We start from the raw sequence: 18368 nt of genomic DNA, 5'->3' as shown, positions 1-18368 counted from the left end.
TGTATTTGCTTAATTGTTTGCAAAATGTTTGAGGTGTGAAATAAACCGCAATGGAGCAAAATATGGGTGCGTGTGGTTGGAGGATGTGTTCGTGCGTGCGTGTGTGTGTTTTACATTTTTCTTGTAAAACAAAGGGGGGCCTGGCAAAAAAAGTTTGGGAACCACTGCACTGATCTATGAGCCATTCAAGCATAAAAAAAGCACCAAACTCAAGAAATAGTTCAGTTTTGTCTACACGCAAAGATCCCATTTTAAATTGTGTCTTAGACACTTTGTAACTTGCACCCTGTTGCAAAAACACACAATTTGTTCCCATTTCTTTACTTGAATCCTTCCAAAATGACAGCAAACATCCAGCAAAGACCTGAGAGATGCATCTGACTCTTCAGTTATATCTACTGTTCACTAAAGAAATGGTCTCAGTGGAAAATGGCTGTCAGGAAGCCATTCTTAGCAAAGGAGGGGGGAAAAGGCTGAGGTATGCCAAATTACAGAATAACTCGAATGCACATTAAAGGCAACTGGTCTAAAGTAGTGCTGAATCCAATTTTGAAGGTTTGGCTACAATTTGTTATCAATATTTGCAGGAGTACATGGGAGGTCACAGGAGAGTTGTGGCTATGGGCATCTGTACAACCTGGTGGAAGCTCTGTGATGGTTTGGAGTTTCATTTCAGCTGGTTTGTTGGAGATCCTATGAAAACAGGTGATATTGTAATAACTGTGAAAGCAGCTGGGAACAGCTTCATTTTCAGCATGACAGCATGGCTCAAGACTTTTGCACAGTGCTGTATGTAATAATGGCATTCATTAAATTGTTATTTGCAATATGCAAAGAGGTCTCAGTTTTTTGACTAAGCATTGACTAAGCATTGAATTATGCAAAATATTCAAACTTGTACCCACTAAAATAAACAGCTTGTATACGTTTATATTTATGTATTTATCTATTATAAACTACTCTTTTAGTTTTTAGCAGAAAAACAACATTATAATAAACGTTTACTGTCATGGCGTTCAAAATAGAAAAATATAAAATAAATGACAACTGCACAAACTTCATTTCCCACAAGACATTGCGGCACACAGGGGGTGCGTTTAGTGTCTGAGGGGGCGGGGGGAGGTCGTAAACTCAGTTTACCCTTTAACCTTTCTGAGCGGGCCAATCAGAGCGGGAGCTACGCTGGAAGTAGTAAAACCAGCCTGTTTGGACTGACAACCGGTTTCACCGAATAGAAGCGCGGGAGCCGCCTTCGGTGCCCAATCACAGTCGAGCTAGGCGGAACTCTTGTCCAACAGGGCATCGGAGGAGGAGGTGTTCCTGGTAGCCATCTTGGATGTGCGGAGTGATTGTTTAGCGAGAAGAATTGACATTTTTTTTAAAGGAAATAACCCTTCGTGGTGAATCGCTGAAGATTTAGCGGAGTGTGGCGACTGAGGAAAGCACTCGCACCTCGGAAAAATCCAGGTAAAGTGACGGTCGAGCCAGAAGTGATGAATTTGTGTGCCTTCCCCCTATTTTCTCTCTCCCCCCTCTCCAAATTGTGTCTCCCACATCAAATAGCGCAGCCAGTGGGAAGCTGCAGCTCTCGGTACTGCCAACAACTTCAAGTGTGCGCGTTTGCATTAGAGTCGGAACTTCCTCTGCCGAGCCGCGGTGTGTAACGCGAAGTTGAGTTTGTTTTGAAGTGTATGTGCTGGGCTGGAGCTGCTCTCAGAGTAATGATGCCCGCATTGTTTGTAAACATCCCGGGCTAACAAATACTACTCCCTCGGTGCACAAACGCCACCTGGGTGTCTGCTCAAAGCCTCTCAAAGAGCAGCCCGGCTGTCAGACACGGTCATAAAAGGCTAGGCGTCCTCTGTTGGTCCAAACTTAGTTCAGTGTGGACAGGAAGGGGCTGTCTCCAGATGTGTGCAGATGTGTGTAAAAAAAACTAATGCTGGAGCTTATTTGACAGTGTTTCTTTATTGTAGGTTCAAGGTTCTTTATTTGTCTTTATTTGTAGTTCTGTTATTCAGACTAGGACTCAGTTACTAAACAGTGAGGCTATTTTAAGTCGGAGTCCAGGTTTCCCGCAAAAGTTTTGATCCCAGAAACCGAGTAGAGGACAAAGAGTTAGCAAATAAGCACACACAGCTGGGAGTTTAGTTAGCTAAGGTGGTTTAATGTGAGATTACCTTTAGCAAGCATACAAAGTTCAACAGCACCACAAAGGCTTCAATCACCTATTAATCCCAAACCCTGAAAGTTGAACTTCCTACATAACTTGTCATCACAGAAATAGAATATAATTTTATTTATGCTGCACCTTTTAAACAACACAGTTTACAAAATGTTTTGGCAGACATACAGAAGTGGAATGATCAAAGTGTAGCTTAAACTAAAAATAGGCAGCATACTAATAATAATAAACAAAACAAGGGAAAGCTGATAACCAGAAGGTAATCTTGTCTTATAAAAAAGTGTTTTAGGAAGACAGCCACCAATTTATCTGTTCTTTTTTATCAGTGCTGGCATATTTTATTTTTATTTCTTTCTGAAACCACTGATACTGCACTCTGGGAACTGGAGTTTTTTCAGGGATTTTCAAGGCTCATCATGGAACACATATAGCAGCATTGCTCTGCATTTTAAAGCATGGAAGCCTGTGTTACTTTGATTAACACAGGTCACAAAGTCACAAATCACACAAGTGTTTTTAACTTGTTTTTTGGCCATTTCATAGGCAATAATGTACTTTACGCGGGGGGGGGGGTCTCTTTTTGAGGGGGTGGCAAAATTTGTCTTATGCAGGAAAACCCTCGCTTTGCATGCCGGAGTCACCTGGAGTCCTTTTTTAAAATTTTTGTTTATACACTGTCAAGCGTTTGGCGGTTTCTCAAAGAGGTTTTATCCACCTCCAATGGAAATTCCCTTCTTCCAGTGCTGCAACAAAATGCTTTTATTTTTTAACCGCTTGGTTCATTTGTTTTGCAGCTAGTAAAGCATACCACATATTTTTTGTTTTTAAATCAGTGGTTCAAATAAGGTACTGTGTGTACCAGTCATGCTTAAAGCTAAAGGCCTGCTTCACATAAAATGGCCTTTGGGTCCACACATGGATAATAAAACCTCTGGAGAAATGCTTTTTTTCCACTCTGGAAGTTTATCGGGATGTAAAAGGTGATGACAGTGCCGTTTGTTTTTTTCCCCTCTATGTGCCTTGTATCACTCGGCATCTAAACTCAAAAACTAAAGGTGTGCAAATCTCTGACAGTGTCACTTTAGCCACAGGACAGGAACATAAAATAAAATTGTAAAGGACATGTGCTCCATGCCTTGAATGAGTGAACAATGATGAAACAAAGTGTGGCCTTTGTGAATCCATAGATTTATCCCTTGTAACTGGGGATCAGTACATCTGTAGTAAACCTATGCTGCAGAGACCTCTATAACCTATATGTGCACCTACTTAGAAACATAATTACATATCATGTTGACACAGCCCACAGCTACTGTAATTGGCCTGTTCAGTACCTTGGACTCCTCCTTTGCATTTCAGCTACTTTTGTGTTGCAGTTTTTAAATAAATCGGCGAGATTATAATAATCATAGCCTCAATGTAAGGACTCTCAGATGTCAGCAGTTTCAGGAGGGAGGGATGTGAGGGAATGTACAAAGAAGTTGAAAAAGTTGAGGGTCAAATATGTTTGCCTGTAGAAAAAAAACCCATCACAAAAGTCCCAGCATTTTTTTCTATCAAGGCTGGCACTGCATCTAAAATACCAGGACACAACCACAAGGTAATTAACGTGTAATGCACCACATACAAGCATGAATGCCTGCAGGCGCGTCAGCATAGGTTATGTTATAGGCTGTCATTGCAGAAGGTTAAAACAGCTGTAAGAAGTCTTCTGTCATCATGTGGTAACCATAGACAGCCATCTTTAAAAACATTTTACAAGCGCTATACAAATACAGGCCATTTACCATTACCATGTTTTTTTACATTTTTCAGATATCCAAATATTGACTGCAAAGTTTTCATGTTTTGTACTGCAAATGTAATAATGTACCAAATACTGGTGGTCAGTCTTGGTTGTTAATTATCTGTATCGTCCATGAAAAGTCATGTCAGTTGATTACTAATGTGTCCTTTGAGACAATAAATAGTGATATTGGCTGCCTCTTCAATGAGTTCCTCATCCTGTGGATGGACTTGGACTGCAGCTGGTAGCGGTTGATCGTGTTCTGCTCTATAGCCTCTGTGAGCTCAGAGTAGGAGCACCAGTTGTTCACTTGCTTCGGGTTCTGATTAGCGATGCTTCAGCTTGCGGTGGATCTCCAGATTAGTAGAACGATCACCAGTTGGTGGGGTTGGAGTTAGGGATGGGCCGACTGGGTCCTGACTATAACAGCTGGATCTGATGTCAGTGATGGCTGATGCATTCACTTCAGTTCTGTGTGGTTCTGTATTTACTTCAGTGCATGACAGTAGCTGCTAGTGACAGAGTATGTAGCATGGAGGAGGCTAACAAAGCAGCAGCAGCAGTTCGGGGGTGTTTCATGGCTGGTACACCGCAGCTTTTCTTTGTATGTTTGCAAAACCTTTTTTATTTAACTGCAGACTGTGGTTAAAGTAAGCTGATGTGACTGAAAAGTTCAGCTGAGTTGATGCATTGGCTTCAATCTTTCACTCTTATGTTTGGTCATTATATGATGTTGAAACTAGAGTGATGTTGGTTTGGTTTCACAATGGTTAGAAAGCTTTTATTACACGTAGGGTAACATAAAGCGGCTCAACTCAATTAGAATTTTTTCACTTCAGCTGTTGTCTTGAACAAAAAGAATGACTTGCAGTCTCTTCCTCTGAGATGGAGCTTATTAATATAACTCTGCTACTGGATCAGTACCCTGTATCAGCAGATAGCCACAGGCAAGGTGTTTGAAGCCTACTGAAAATGGAAAAAGGTAGGCTGCATGCATTTTTACCATGCAATGCTACTGCCAGGGAACATTTGCTAATCATCATTAACCAAAGAGTTAGAAGAATGCATGCTACCTACCTGACAGAACAGTAAAAGGTGTCAGATGGTACTCCACAAACAGAGAAACATGCAAAGAGAAAAAAATCTTGTGTGGTGCACCTTTAAAAAGTAAATTGAAACAAGATCCAATGCAAAGGAGCCATTTTTGTTTTTGATTGTGATTAAATGTTCATCTCCTCCTAATTTGCATTTTAAGAACAGGGGTCAAACCTGCTGCAACACGAGCCTTCAATTCTTGTGTCGGACACACTTTCTGCAACACAAATAAAAATGTAAATGTTTTTTCTGTAGCTCTTAGTTTCACTCAGCTTATGTGTCAAAAGAGCATCACAAGCAGTAGCGGTGCCGGCGTCGTCACATATGCCTTTCTTTAATGGCTCGTGTCTGAACCTGACAAGTGGCGTGCTGCTAGTTTGCGCCTTAAAGCTGACACAGCATCTTCTCAGCCTCACCTCAGGCTGCTCATTAATAACATGTCTGCACCGCCTGTCCTTACTTGACTTTGTTAAGTGTACTTTGGTCGCTTTCTGAGGCATGAGGATCATCTTCTCAATTTGATGGGTGTCCAATCAACGAAGCAGCTCTTATGTCTTTGAAGTTAGAATTGAAATATTTCAGGATCTATATTCATCTGTGTGTGGCTTTTTTCGATTATGCTGCTTATCATAAGGTTTTGGCTTCTTAACCTGCTAGAAAATGGAAAAGAAATGTATTTGTTTTCTGTTTCACTCCAAGTCTAAACATTTATTATCATAATTATAACATTTTTGGCTCTTGGAGTTTGACTCACTGTGTTACCTTAGTGCTTAAATGGTTCCAATATCTCAGACTTACAGTTGTCTATCGATTGTCTTATAATAATTAATTAATAAATCCAGAAAATTTACAATCAGCATCGAAGACATTATTGTTCTCGCTGGCTGCTTATAAAATCGAGGGAAAACTTGATCAGCCCGGTTTTACATAAAGTAAGTGAAACTTCAGTGATGTCAGTCCATCCAATTAGGAAGCATAAACCACCAGGAATCCATTTCAGCTGCTTTAGTACAAATCTAAGTGACAACAGGTGCACTGGGGCATCAACAACAAGACGACCCCCAAAAAGGGAATGGTTTAAGCAGGTGTTGATGGCAGACCATTGCTCTCTGCTTAGCCCTCCCAACTTTTTAGGGTTTTTGTTCCTGCTGGTAGCATGAGGCAGTACCTGCAACCCATTCAGGTGTGTGCAGGTTGTCCAGCTCCTCCAGCGAGACACGGCATCACAGGAAGCTTTGCTGTGTCTGATGTTCCCGTGTTGGTGCTATATAACATGGACTATATTTGTCCAGGTTTAACATTGCAAATGATCAATCACATTGCTATAATGTCATAGTTTTGAGATGTGGAAAAATAATCTGCTAGTGTCCACAAAAGTCATAGAAAGCAGGCATTTAGGTTTAAATTGTGTTTGTAGTTACAGTTATGGAGTTGCGGTTTGGTATGTGGTGTGATGGTGCAAAACTATGACATCACAACAATGAGCTCGGTCACTGGCAGTGTTGAACCTGGGACATTAGTTTTGGTGACCTGGGAACAGTACCAGCACGGGGATATCCGACCGTGTGGCGATGCCAGGAGAAGTTACATGAGGAGAGCTCATGGACAGGACCATTGGTTGTTTTGCAGGGACAAAAATAAATCTGCATAATGATAAATCATTGAACACAGAGCCATCTAATGAAACTGTTATGTAAACACTGGCCACTGGTGCTGGTGAATCCCTAACAAAAAACAGCATTGTTTCGGTAGTGACCATGAGGCTGACCTGTTGTGCGATCAGTAATGATGAATAATAGCACATAATGCTCGTCCTTCATCGACAGATTGGGTATCAAATCTGAACTTCTGCAGCTGATTAAGTGCTCCTCTGGCTTGTGCCAATTTGCAGTCAAATTAGTTCTCGCTGATTGCATTTCCCCCCTGCCGATATTAACAAACAATGATGGTGATGATTGCTTTAATGAGCTTAAAGAAACTCGCTCACTGTTCACTCACTTGTGAATGTATATAAATGCCTTTAATTACTGACAGTTGACTTAATGACTTTGTCATATATAAACCCTTAAAGCAAACTTAATTGTTAGTGTATGTAACCAGAGAGAGGCACTGAGATGATGTTCTTAATCAGACCTCTGTTCCTGTATTATGCTTTGAGTTGCTTTTAGTGTTTTAGTGCAGCTGTAGTCAAAACAGGTTCTCACACAATATTATGTTATCAAGGGGCAGAAGTAGAGTTACATTATGATTCCACAGCATGAATAAAACATCAGTACTGGGCTGATTAAGATTGTATTTATCTGACAGAAAGAAAAAGAAATTCATAAAAACAAATGTGCAGTAATTACATTGTATTGGCATTTCAAGTAAGTGCGATCCACCTGGAGGCATTGAGATCATTTATCTGCAGTCAGTTGTATCTCGAATCACCTGGAACCCTAAATGACCTTCCATAGTACTATGACAGTATGAAATTACAAAATACCTTAATGCCAGGTTTATATTTACAGTAAACTGTCTCTGAAGGCCTGCAGCTGGTATTATATTTATTCTTGTGCTGACTGATGAGTTCTACTTTCTGCATGCAGAAGTACTTTAGGGCTGCTCGGTTATGGCAAAAGTCCACATCTTATGGTTTAGTTTTTCCAGTAATTGTAATCTGTATTATTTATTTAGTTAGTTAATTTAATTTATTTCAGAGGTGGAGGCGGTGGGGACTGGATGATCCGCTGTTTACAGCATTGCTGTGAAGGCAATGGGTGCCTTTGGTTCATAATATAAGATAAAACGAGAGCTTTGTAGCAACCGTTCATTATAAAACTAATTGTTTTATCAAACTGTGATTGAAATTAGGCTCTTATTATTGGAAATATTAGAGATTTTTGTTTTAATCGCTGTATGTTTTAATGAAGTCGTCATCAGTTGAGTTTAAGAAGAAGAAATGTGAGGAATGACTTTGGTGTCTCTCTGCTATGAAAACCTTGGAGGCCACGTGCTCAAAGCAAGCTTTTGATGAAGCCACTTATATTCATAAACGGCTTTTCTGCCATACCTGTCGTACCTGCTCACCTCTATCTGATCTGCTCAGCGCAGCAGTGTTAGGTATCACTGCTGAGTCAGATTGAATCAAAAGGTCTGCCCTGGAATGGCGGCTGTCAACTTTGTTGTTGCTTTTTTTGATTTTCAGCTGCAGAAAAGTGGCGGGAATTCAGTGTGTTGCCAACAAAAACACAGTTTTTCAGCAGGGCAACAAAAGAAGAAAGAGAACCACAATTTACAGTAAAGTCACAAACTATTACAAACATAGAAAGAGAAGCTGTTGGCATCACAGGTGTGAAATACCTCGAGACTGCCGACACTTTGCTTGCAGCTTCCTCCGTGCTGCTTTTGCTCTCGTGCTAACAACTGGTGCACTGCTGCTGACACATGGTGAGGCAAACACAGAGCAACATAGAACTGAATTGAATAGATTAGCACATTTTTACTGATACTCAATCCAGCTTTTTGAGTCAGGATTGGAGTGATGCTTCCCAGCTGGAGACCTGTACAGTAGTCATAATTACAACAGCATAGAGCCAGTGCCAGATGTAAGTAAACACCTCAGTCACTGGGTGAGACACCCTCAGAAATCACAAACAAAGGCACTGGGAACTTTTAATGATCCTTCCACCCACAGAAACATTTCGACTTTTGCTTCCTTTAAAGAAGCTTCCTCACCAAAGGTTCTCACTGGAGAACCAAACTGAGTTTTAGAAGCTAATGAGGACAGTTGTGTCCACATTTCTCCCTCTGTCCTCAATCCATCCATCTTTCCACAAGTCATCATCGCTCTGCATCCTGTTTCCTTTCATTTTTATATTCTTAGTCTTTCTCTGTGACACGTATCCTGGGATTTATTAATGCAGACTCCTATTTTTTCCCTGCAGTGAAAGAAGGCATGAAGACATCATCCTAGTCATCAGTCATGGCCGATAAAAGGAAACTCCAAGGTGAGATTTCTGCCTGAGTGTGTGTGTGCATGCATGTGCATGTGTAAAAGGGCATTAGTGAGATGATCAGGTGCCAGGTGGATTAGGTTAACCACAAATTACAATAAAGATCTCATTTGATCTCAATGAAGAGTTTGTGTTATGTGTGTTGCTGTTGGAAAGTCCCCTGATGTTTTGTCTGTGATAAACTCCGCCCATGTGTCACTCTGACCGGAAAAAGATAAATAGTGCACGAGCACACCTATACCTGCTTCGTTGGCAAGCAGTTTGTTTTGCGACCAAAAGTGGAAAATTTTCTTTGGTTTATTTCCTTAATTACGTCACAGTGCTTGTTTAAAAGAGAGCCAGGGCTTGTAAACAAAAGTCACATGTGTTCACAAGCAGCTTGTTTGTGGAGTTACGTAAGTGTTCATCCTGCCAGGTTAGAAATGTTTGGCTTCACATGCAAGCTAAAACAAATCTGGTTTTGGTTTTCTAACTTTAACTAAAGCATGGGAGATTTACCTGCTTTGTTCTGTGTCAAATAAAAGCACAGAAGAAAATACGTACGGGAGCATCAGATGATTGGTTTAATGTGCACAGGGCTCGCAAAATTTCAAAATCCCTGGTAGCCCTTCGGGCAGACACTCTTCAGTTTTTGATAGCCCAAAATAAATTTAAGTAGCCTGAAAAAAAACAGAGGACAATTTTTTGATGGATGTTTTGTTTTGTAATAAAACATCCTTTAAAAAAATAGTTAAAACACAAATTACAACAACTGTATAAAAATTATAATCATCAACTCAAATATTTGGTTCTAATTGAACAGAAATTTCTGTGAACTTGTAAGAACTGTGTAGAACATGAATTAGTCTGTGCCTGAATCTGAAATTTCCACTGAAGTCACGGGTAAGAGGTAAGTGGAACCAAGATCTAGGCCATTTGCTTTGTGTGCAAAGACTGCTACATTTTGCCAAAGTTTGTCATTTTAGCTTCTTTCTGTTTCTTTAGTCTGGAGTCAGACTGGATTCTTTCCTGCCCTCCAGTAAAATTACCTACATAGCTCATTCTCCTCTCAGGTGCTTTTTATGGGTTTGCCTGCTTAAATCAGATTGCCTGACAGTTTCAGATTGCCCTCCACTGTACATCAGAACTAACCACTTTACAAAGTCGGGTCTCTTTGAAGTGTGAATGCACATTTTCTGTTGAGTTTGTGCAATCCGAACATGGATTCCAAACATAACTTGATGATAAGGACAGAAAACCTTCAAGCACATTACTATCGATCTTCTTAAATAGGGTTTCACTCTGCTTTACTTTATTTTCTCTTATATATGTACCATTACTTTGATAGGTACTTATATTTGTCATGTATTCCTGGGAGCAAAAATCTGCACATAAGATAAAAAGGTAATATTTTGATCTGTGAGTTATCCAGATCTACTCAAGAGGAGTTCGTGGGTAAGAAACGGAGTCACTGGGTAAAAATTCAAATGATTTTTGATGCGAGTTACCAACACTTCTTTTTAAATAAAATCAAACTAGATGGTGCTTAGCTTTTTGGTGTTAGTTCAGTGTGCCAAAAAATTAATATGAGAAACTCACGACCCAGTTACTCAGAAAACAAAACCTTTTGTTTGCAGTTTCATGTAGGAACTGTTCTCTACCTGCTGTCTCTGTCTATTAGATGTAACAGAATGGGCAGGATAGGATAGAAAGATCCTTAGTGGATCATTTTATAAAGCTGCCGAGGTTTCTCACAGTTAATTCGGCCTGTACAAGTTTGTCTTGGGCAGAGCTAAAATTTAAAAAGACAGTTCAAAATTACATTTATGCACATTATTACTTTGCAGGAGGAAGTGTGTGTCCATCAGCGATGAGATTTTGCCAAGGTGTAAACACTGATAGCGTGAACTGCCATGTAAGCTTGTTGTCAGGCAGCTCTTTATTTTGGCGACTGCAGGTAGAAGAAGGTTCCTACATGAAACTTGTGGAGTTTTCTGAATGACCAGGTCATGATGATTTATTTTCACCTCAAAGGTTTTGTTTTGTTTTTTTTAAAGCTAAGTGCCATCTATTTTGATTCTATTCAAAGGAAGGCAGGCATTTCTACAGCTGATATATTCAAAGCTTGGTAACTCGCATCCAAGTAATTTGAATGGATAAATTACAATACAAGCCAGAGGGAAGATATGTAAATTTGATTTTGGGGTGAACGGCGTTGTTTTAAAAGTTCCACATCCTTCCTGACTGCATATGTTATCTATTTTTACCTCCACCAGGAAGGTTGTGTGGAAGGTTTGTTATTTGAATAAATAAAAATAACAAATTTTGTGAATTTTTATGTATTTAAGATTTGGATCTGGAGTCAGAAATCCATTTTGCATCAAATCTTCGTAAATAACCATAGAAACTGAAATAAGGCATCATTGGAGACGCTGTTTTGATGTTTTAGAAGAAAATCACAAACTAATCTGTAATAGATATTTTTTCTGGATCCAGGAACTGACTTTGGTGTGCAAGGAAATTTTCAGGCTTGATGTTGACATGCAGGGTCAAAGTGCTGTCGTTAAATTTTTGAGTGAACTGTGTATACACACAGTATAATCATTTTTATTTCCCTCATAAATTTTTCTGTCTCTTTGCATTTCCTGTTTTGGTTTAGTGAAAATGTTTCTACCTGTTTTTGTGCACAGGGTGACATTGCATCCGTGCACGCCGGCAGACATCTGTGCAAAAGTCTGCTCACTGCTCTGACACACTTTCACAGAAACTAGAGCATGTGTCAAGCTCTTTGTTCTATACTTTTATTTTGAAAATTTAAACAAGTACTACCACACTCACAGCTCTTGGATGATAATGCTGGGATAAAATTCTGACACTCACCACAACAAGTCTTGTAACCTGAACCCAGACCTTTGTGTGAATACCAAAAAACCTCGAGGCTTTTTTCTCCTCCCCGTCGATGTCTTTAACTTTGATGGGTTTCTCCAGCCGACGCTTGTCGCCGCAGGCTAAAAAACACTTTTTTGACAGGATTCAGCATCACTCATCCTATCACATGATATTCCCGTGAGTTCTCCGGTTGAACAGCTGTCACATTAAAAACAAAAACCCATATACGTATCCCCCTAAAATGTTGTCATGAGTAAAAAAAGATCAAGCACCAGCACGGCCCCGGCTCTGTCAAATTGTAATGTATTATTACAGAGGAGGTAGACTTTCATCTAAAAATAACACAGCCACGGCAGTATCTTAACATCAAGGCTGTTTAAGGCCAGACTCAAGCTGGAGTTTGTTCACACAACTTGGCTACAGCAGCGGGTTTCTCTCGACCTCACTGGTTGCTGCTTATTTCCTCATCACTCCTGTTATCTTCATTAGCAAACACACAGTGGATCAAATAAAAGTCTGATGTATTTAAGAGATTAGAAATACAAGGGTATGAAATCAAAATGTTACTTTCGTACTATGAAAATATGTCAAAATTATGGTATTTTTAAATATTTAAACATCACTCTGTTATACAATCATTTTGACTCATTTCTCAGGCAGTTACGGCTACAATGTCAGTCTGGTATAAAAATGTAGGAGAAAGGAGACCTGTCATAGTTTTCTCTTGTGACTTATCAGAAAACAGATCAAACATCCAGGGTACCAGTGCTTATTTCTGTTACTCTGCATCATAGACATTAAATTAGTGCAGTTGTTGTTTATTTAGTTCAGGGTGGTGGGTGTGCCTGAGCCTTTTCCAGCTGTCGTAGGGCGAGAGGTGGGGTGGACCCAGCACAGAGCTCCATTCATATCCTGGGTTAAGCATGCAGCTGTGCTAATGGAAATCTGCTATTTTCCATAATATTGATATGTCCCAAGCTGGTTATAGTAAAAGATCCTGCTGAACAAAAATGTGATTGTAGCATTTGGAGTTAGTGTAAACATATTTTTAGCTTGCAAAATTTCACACTGATATGCCCTGTACTTATGAGCTTATGAAGGATCAAAAACACGAGGGAGAATAGGAGGAAGGTACTTTCGGTGGCTCCCTGGATGTTTGATTTGGCGGTGCTGGGTGCTTTCTCTCAAGCGACCACTCATGTGTATCTGGGCTTGGGACTGGACAAATTTCACCTCCATTCTTATGTATTTTGGGTCTATAACTCTGAAAATACCATGAAGGTAAAAAGCTAAAGTTGCAAGCTGGCTCCTAGAGACTCCAAGTCATCACCCTTGCTTGTGAAATCTCATTTTCTTTCTTAAAGCTGAGCATTTTCCATCTCTGCCCTGGGTTTTAGAAATCAGATGTCACAGTTGACGGGCAGAAAAAATGAGGATGCTACACACTCATGCAGTAGTAACCTATCAAGGTTACATGCCCAGTGCATAACCTGCTTTATCATCTGCCTTATGTGGGATTTACAGTCGCCCTGTTTTGCAGATCTATGCAAAGAATTTAACCGACACAGAGAGTACCGAGATCAAACACTGTCCATAAAACATAGTTGTCACTGTCATGTCATCGGCTGGTTTCTGTACTCTGCATTTTGAAACCTCAATGGCTGTGTACAAACTACCACTTTACCAAATGAGCATCATGGTGTGTTCATGGTGCTGCTGGAAATACATGTGAAACATGACAAGTTGGGAATATCTGTTTAGGAGGCGTGGTGGTTTTTGGCAGACCTTTTTCCCTCACTTCACATGTGCATGCATTTTAGTACAGTCTGTGAACTAGTCACACCCTTTATCTGCTGATTTTTGTTTCTGGAAACAAATTTTCCCCTCCTTATTTTTGTTTTCCTGAACACAGCTGTTTGTCTGGCTGGTGTCATGTGTACACTAAATGAATATTTTCCACTTTTAAATGGGGAAAAAGTGAATATTGGGGCTGGAGGCTGAAGGGGTTGGTGGTGGTGTGAAGAATCTCAGCACTCATACCAGCGACCACAGTTTGAGTCTCTCACGGGACCAGATTCTACACTTGGCCTGTGATATTTTATGTTGTTCATTGTCATTAGAAACTTTAAAAACATAAATGGTTAGGTTCAGAAAATATGTAATAGTATTTAAAATTCTACTATGAGACTGGGCTGTACATTTATGATGATCTTGATTTTCCCTGACCAAGTAAACCATGACATAAAGCTGTAATTGGATGAGATACGGGTGAGCATATCATGATTTTCCACTCCAGGACTTACATTGACATTCCTCTGCGGTATGTAAAAAGCAGAATGACTAGGCTGATGTGGTCCAGGTCAGAAATGTTAAAATTAGACTGCAAGCATTTTCCTGTTTACATTTGATAGCCACGAGCTAATCCATGCGACCACAGAAGGGAGACGTAAATCTGTTGAGCCTAAATCTAGACGTGTTTGTCTCTTTCTGTCACTCCCTAATCGCTTCTGACTCTTTAAACATCCACCACACGCTATTCATGGAGCTGCATTTCTAAGATATTGGGAATTAGCTGCTGTATATGTGCCACCACTTGCTCAGGAGCATAATGTGCCTTTTACAATATGCATATTTCATGAGATGCCAGCCACAGTTTTAAGTGCCTTGTTGTTATATGGTGCATTTATCGCTTCTCTTTGTGCCCGACACAAAAACAGCCCTCCAGTGGCCTGTTTTTAAGCTGGAGCCACTTTGCTGAGCAGAACGCCTCAAACCTGGAAGCAGGAATATATTGATGGTAGAAAAAACTCTGGTTTTAATCAAATAACCAGTACAGCTAGAGCTATGATCGGCAGCGTCAGTGCTCATATACTAAATAATTTCCCAAACATGACATTTCTTTTTATTATTCTGTGCTAATGACTACATCTCATACATGTTTAAACACAAGTCAGTTTAACTAAAAAAAGAGGTCAGCGATGCTCTGACGTGATGAATCCGTTATTATTTATACTCTGTTCTTCCCACCTCTTATGAAATGACTTTGATGAGGAAGTCATGTGTTCTGGCTTTGACCTGCTTATACAGCTTCTTTGAATTAGAACGGAGACACATGTCTAATATGCTTTATATGAACTTTTTGCTCTTTTTTGGTCTCCTCCAGGTGAAATAGATCGATGTCTGAAAAAAGTAGCGGAGGGAGTGGAGCAGTTTGAGGATATTTGGCAAAAGGTAAGAAACAATCATATTATTGGGACTGCAACTTTGTTTTTTCATTTTGACTCAAAGATATCCTGCAATGGAGTCATGGTAGGGATGAGAGGGATAATTGCATTTTAATGCTGCAGTCAGTTGGTGTTGTGGCACAGTGATTGTCTGGGTTTATGCTTTACTTTTATATGAAGAGGAGCTAAAGTGAAAATCTAACAGTAAGACGCATTAAACAACTTAGCTGCTATAACTTTGTCTGTAAATCGAGTTGCCACTTAAAAAAGAAGGCTGATATTATTGCATGTCATAGACTGTATCTAATAAATATAGGGGTGATAGCTGTGACATCACCTACTAGTTTTGTACTCTGCATTTGGAAGCTTTCGCTATAGCATGTTGGATGCTGCCATGCTGGTTCTTGAAGCATGTGCGACCATATTTGAGTGAGAGGGTGGTGTGCTAAGTTATCAGCAGGTTAGCAACATGCATTTCTAAGTTACACAGCTTCAGATGTGTCCACTAGAATCTGAGAACCTGGAGTTTTGTCTCAAACACAGTTTCACAGGCAGTTAAGAGAGACGCAGACAGATCTGCCAATATTTTAATCGTGGCTCAAGAGTTGGGAGTTCGCCTTGTAATCGGAACGTTGCCGGTTCGAGCCCCGGCTTGGACAGTCTTGCTCGTTGTGTCCTTGGGTAAGACACTTCACCCGTTGCCTACTGGTGGTGGTCAGAGGGCCCGGTGGCGCCAGTGTCCAGCAGCCTCGCCTCTGTCAGTGCGCCCCAGGGCGGCTGTGGCTACAATGTAGCTTGCCTGTGTGTGAATGGGTGGATGACTTGTTGTGTAAAGCGCTTTGGGGTCCTTAGGGACTAGAAAAGCGCTATACAAATACAGGCCATTTACCATTTTACCATTTACCAAAACGCATTAAACAGAAAATAATATGTTCATACTTTTTTAAAATAAATAGATTTTTTAAACCCTTTTGCTTAACCCACGTGACCAACATATGCCACAGTTAAAGCTGATATGGCTGGACACACTGTGTGATAACACTTTCTAAATTACCCCAAAAAGTTCTAAATTATATTCTGTTACCTATCAGTGCCTATCTGAAAGCATGCATGCATCATATTAATATATATCTGGGGTAAGGCAATGTCAAGTTCTATCCCATATTTACTGAATGTCTTTATTTTGTATAGTCTACAAAGGTATAAAAAAACAAGAAATGTCTAATATTAGAAAATGTTCAGAAAAAGTGCAAATGCTCCACATGAGGTCCGTGATGTTCTCTGTGATCAGTGTTCAGTGCTGACAATATTCTGTTTGCAGTTTTAAAGAAGAATTCAAGAAGCGTGTTTGTAAAAAGGTCTTAAAAATATATTAATCGTTCAGTTATTGTTCACAGATTCTCTGCCAACCAAGTGATCAATTATTATTGACTGCTCGTTCCATCTGTTATCATTCAGGCTCTGCGGGGACACTTTCTCCCTCTCAGGCTATTTGTTGCTAATGTTTCTGTGCAGCATTAGTTTCATCAGACTCCTGCATTTATTAACCTTAGTAGTTAATAAAGGTTGCCATTACCACAACAGGATGTCCAATACTCATGAGACTTATAATAAACAAAGTGAATACAGCTGTTATTAAAACAATGCTTTGCCCAGAGCGCACAGTAGCGCCCACAGTGAACATTGGCTTTGCTAATAAAGAGGCACAAAGTCATTAGCGCATTAACAAAGATCCCAGTTGCCTTTTTTCCCTTCATTACATCCACTTTTTATTGTGCTGTTGGCAGTTGCTGCGTTTCCTTATGACCTTCCAGAAGCTTGTGTTCTTCATAAATACTCATGTTTGTTTGGATGACCTTTGTTAGTCTTATGTCTCACTTTATTACCCATTTAGTTCTTAGGTTTATGTTTTTGTCCTACTTAATCATGTTGTTTTTGCTACGTAATCAGTTAGTAGCACTAATCTAATTAAACAGGATAATTGTGATTTTAAGAGTATGATCACATGCTTTACTTGCAGGCTGTAAAGCTTTCAACAGATTGGATGATTTTTAGTATGGTACATTTTGAAAATGAAGGCGTGCACTGCTGCACTTCAGCTTTGACCCTTTGTCTCCGTCTGTCTCTCTCTTTTTTTGCAGCTTCACAATGCAGCCAACACAAACCAGAAGGAGAAATATGAAGCAGACCTCAAGAAAGAGATTAAAAAGCTACAGGTAAGGAACAAAGGAAACCAGAAAATAAAAGTTTTTCCACTGACAGGTTGTTTGAGGTGTTCTGGGCTCCCACAAAGCTGATTAAATCAGTATAACTTCAGGGTAGATGTGTCTGATTTTAAATAATTCCAAAGTTTAAAAAGTCAGAGAAGTCAAAAAGCAATCTCCATTAAAAGAAAAACATCATTGTCATGTTGAACTTAAAAAACGAACAATAAAACCCCTCCAGCGTGCAAGCCGTCATCAGCAAGGGTAAACAGATTTCCTGGAAGCAACCATTGTTTTTTCTAGAGGTTTTTCATCTACAGTTTGACCAAAAGCTGTAAGATCTGTGCAGTCTTCTGGTTTAAAATGTTAATTTGATTATCTGAAAGCCAGTTATAACTTTTGCTTAGTGTCATGGTGCTACATCAAGCTGGAAGATCCAGTGATTGTCACCAAACCGCTGCTGGATTATGGGAAGTTGGTGTTTAAGGAGGGTTTTAATCTGGTCATTCCTTCGAGACCTCCTGAGATTTGTTAAATGATGCTTCTCCGTAGTCTATATTATGACACAAATCAATATATCTTTTGAATCAACAGGACAGTGTCTCTTAAGTCTGCAGATTTTAACCAGGAAAACAGCCATTCGGTTATTAAAAATGCACTGAAACGCTGGTTTTCCTCTTAAATAAACAAAAGTGACATAGGTGTTTGCCTTCCTGAGTCAGCAAACCTTTAACTTGAGTTTTATTCACAGGTTCAGTGACATTACTGAATGAAGAAGCTGGGAATACACCCCAAACTGTAACAATTCAAAACACATCAGGCGCCACCAGAAAACACTTGAGCCTGATTAGAGTTGTTTTTTTCATAGTTTTTATTATCATGCATCCTGTAATCAGCACCACGTTTGCAGGAGCAAGAGACTCCTCCACTGAAACTCCTCCACCTCTGCAACCGACTCTGCTTTCTGAACCGCCCACAGGTCGCACAAGTTTTGACATCACTGAATCAAAA

The 18368-nt window shown here is 39.9% G+C and overlaps 1 protein-coding gene across 1 annotated transcript in view; it reads left to right on the top strand.

Annotated features, from left to right (window-relative positions):
- The first annotated feature begins 1323 nt into the window (after positions 1-1323).
- LOC102215018 (CCR4-NOT transcription complex subunit 3-like) overlaps positions 1324-18368 on the top strand; it is a 39346-nt gene continuing 22301 nt past the window's right edge. Inside the window, exons 1-4 of the mRNA XM_013913859.1 lie at positions 1324-1467; positions 8993-9055; positions 15093-15160; positions 17295-17369. Of these exons, the coding sequence (XP_013769313.1) occupies positions 9031-9055; positions 15093-15160; positions 17295-17369 (168 nt within the window). The 5' untranslated portion in view covers positions 1324-1467; positions 8993-9030. The remainder of the gene's footprint in view (positions 1468-8992; positions 9056-15092; positions 15161-17294; positions 17370-18368) is intronic.

The sequence above is a fragment of the Pundamilia nyererei genome, unplaced genomic scaffold (genome assembly GCF_000239375.1).
Source record: "Pundamilia nyererei isolate P.nyererei 1_Seehausen unplaced genomic scaffold, PunNye1.0 scaffold00155, whole genome shotgun sequence".
In the NCBI taxonomy this organism is placed as follows: Eukaryota; Metazoa; Chordata; class Actinopteri; order Cichliformes; family Cichlidae; genus Pundamilia; species Pundamilia nyererei.
The sequence above is the reverse complement of the archived record's forward strand: the minus strand, read 5'-3'. Positions and strand labels throughout refer to the sequence as shown.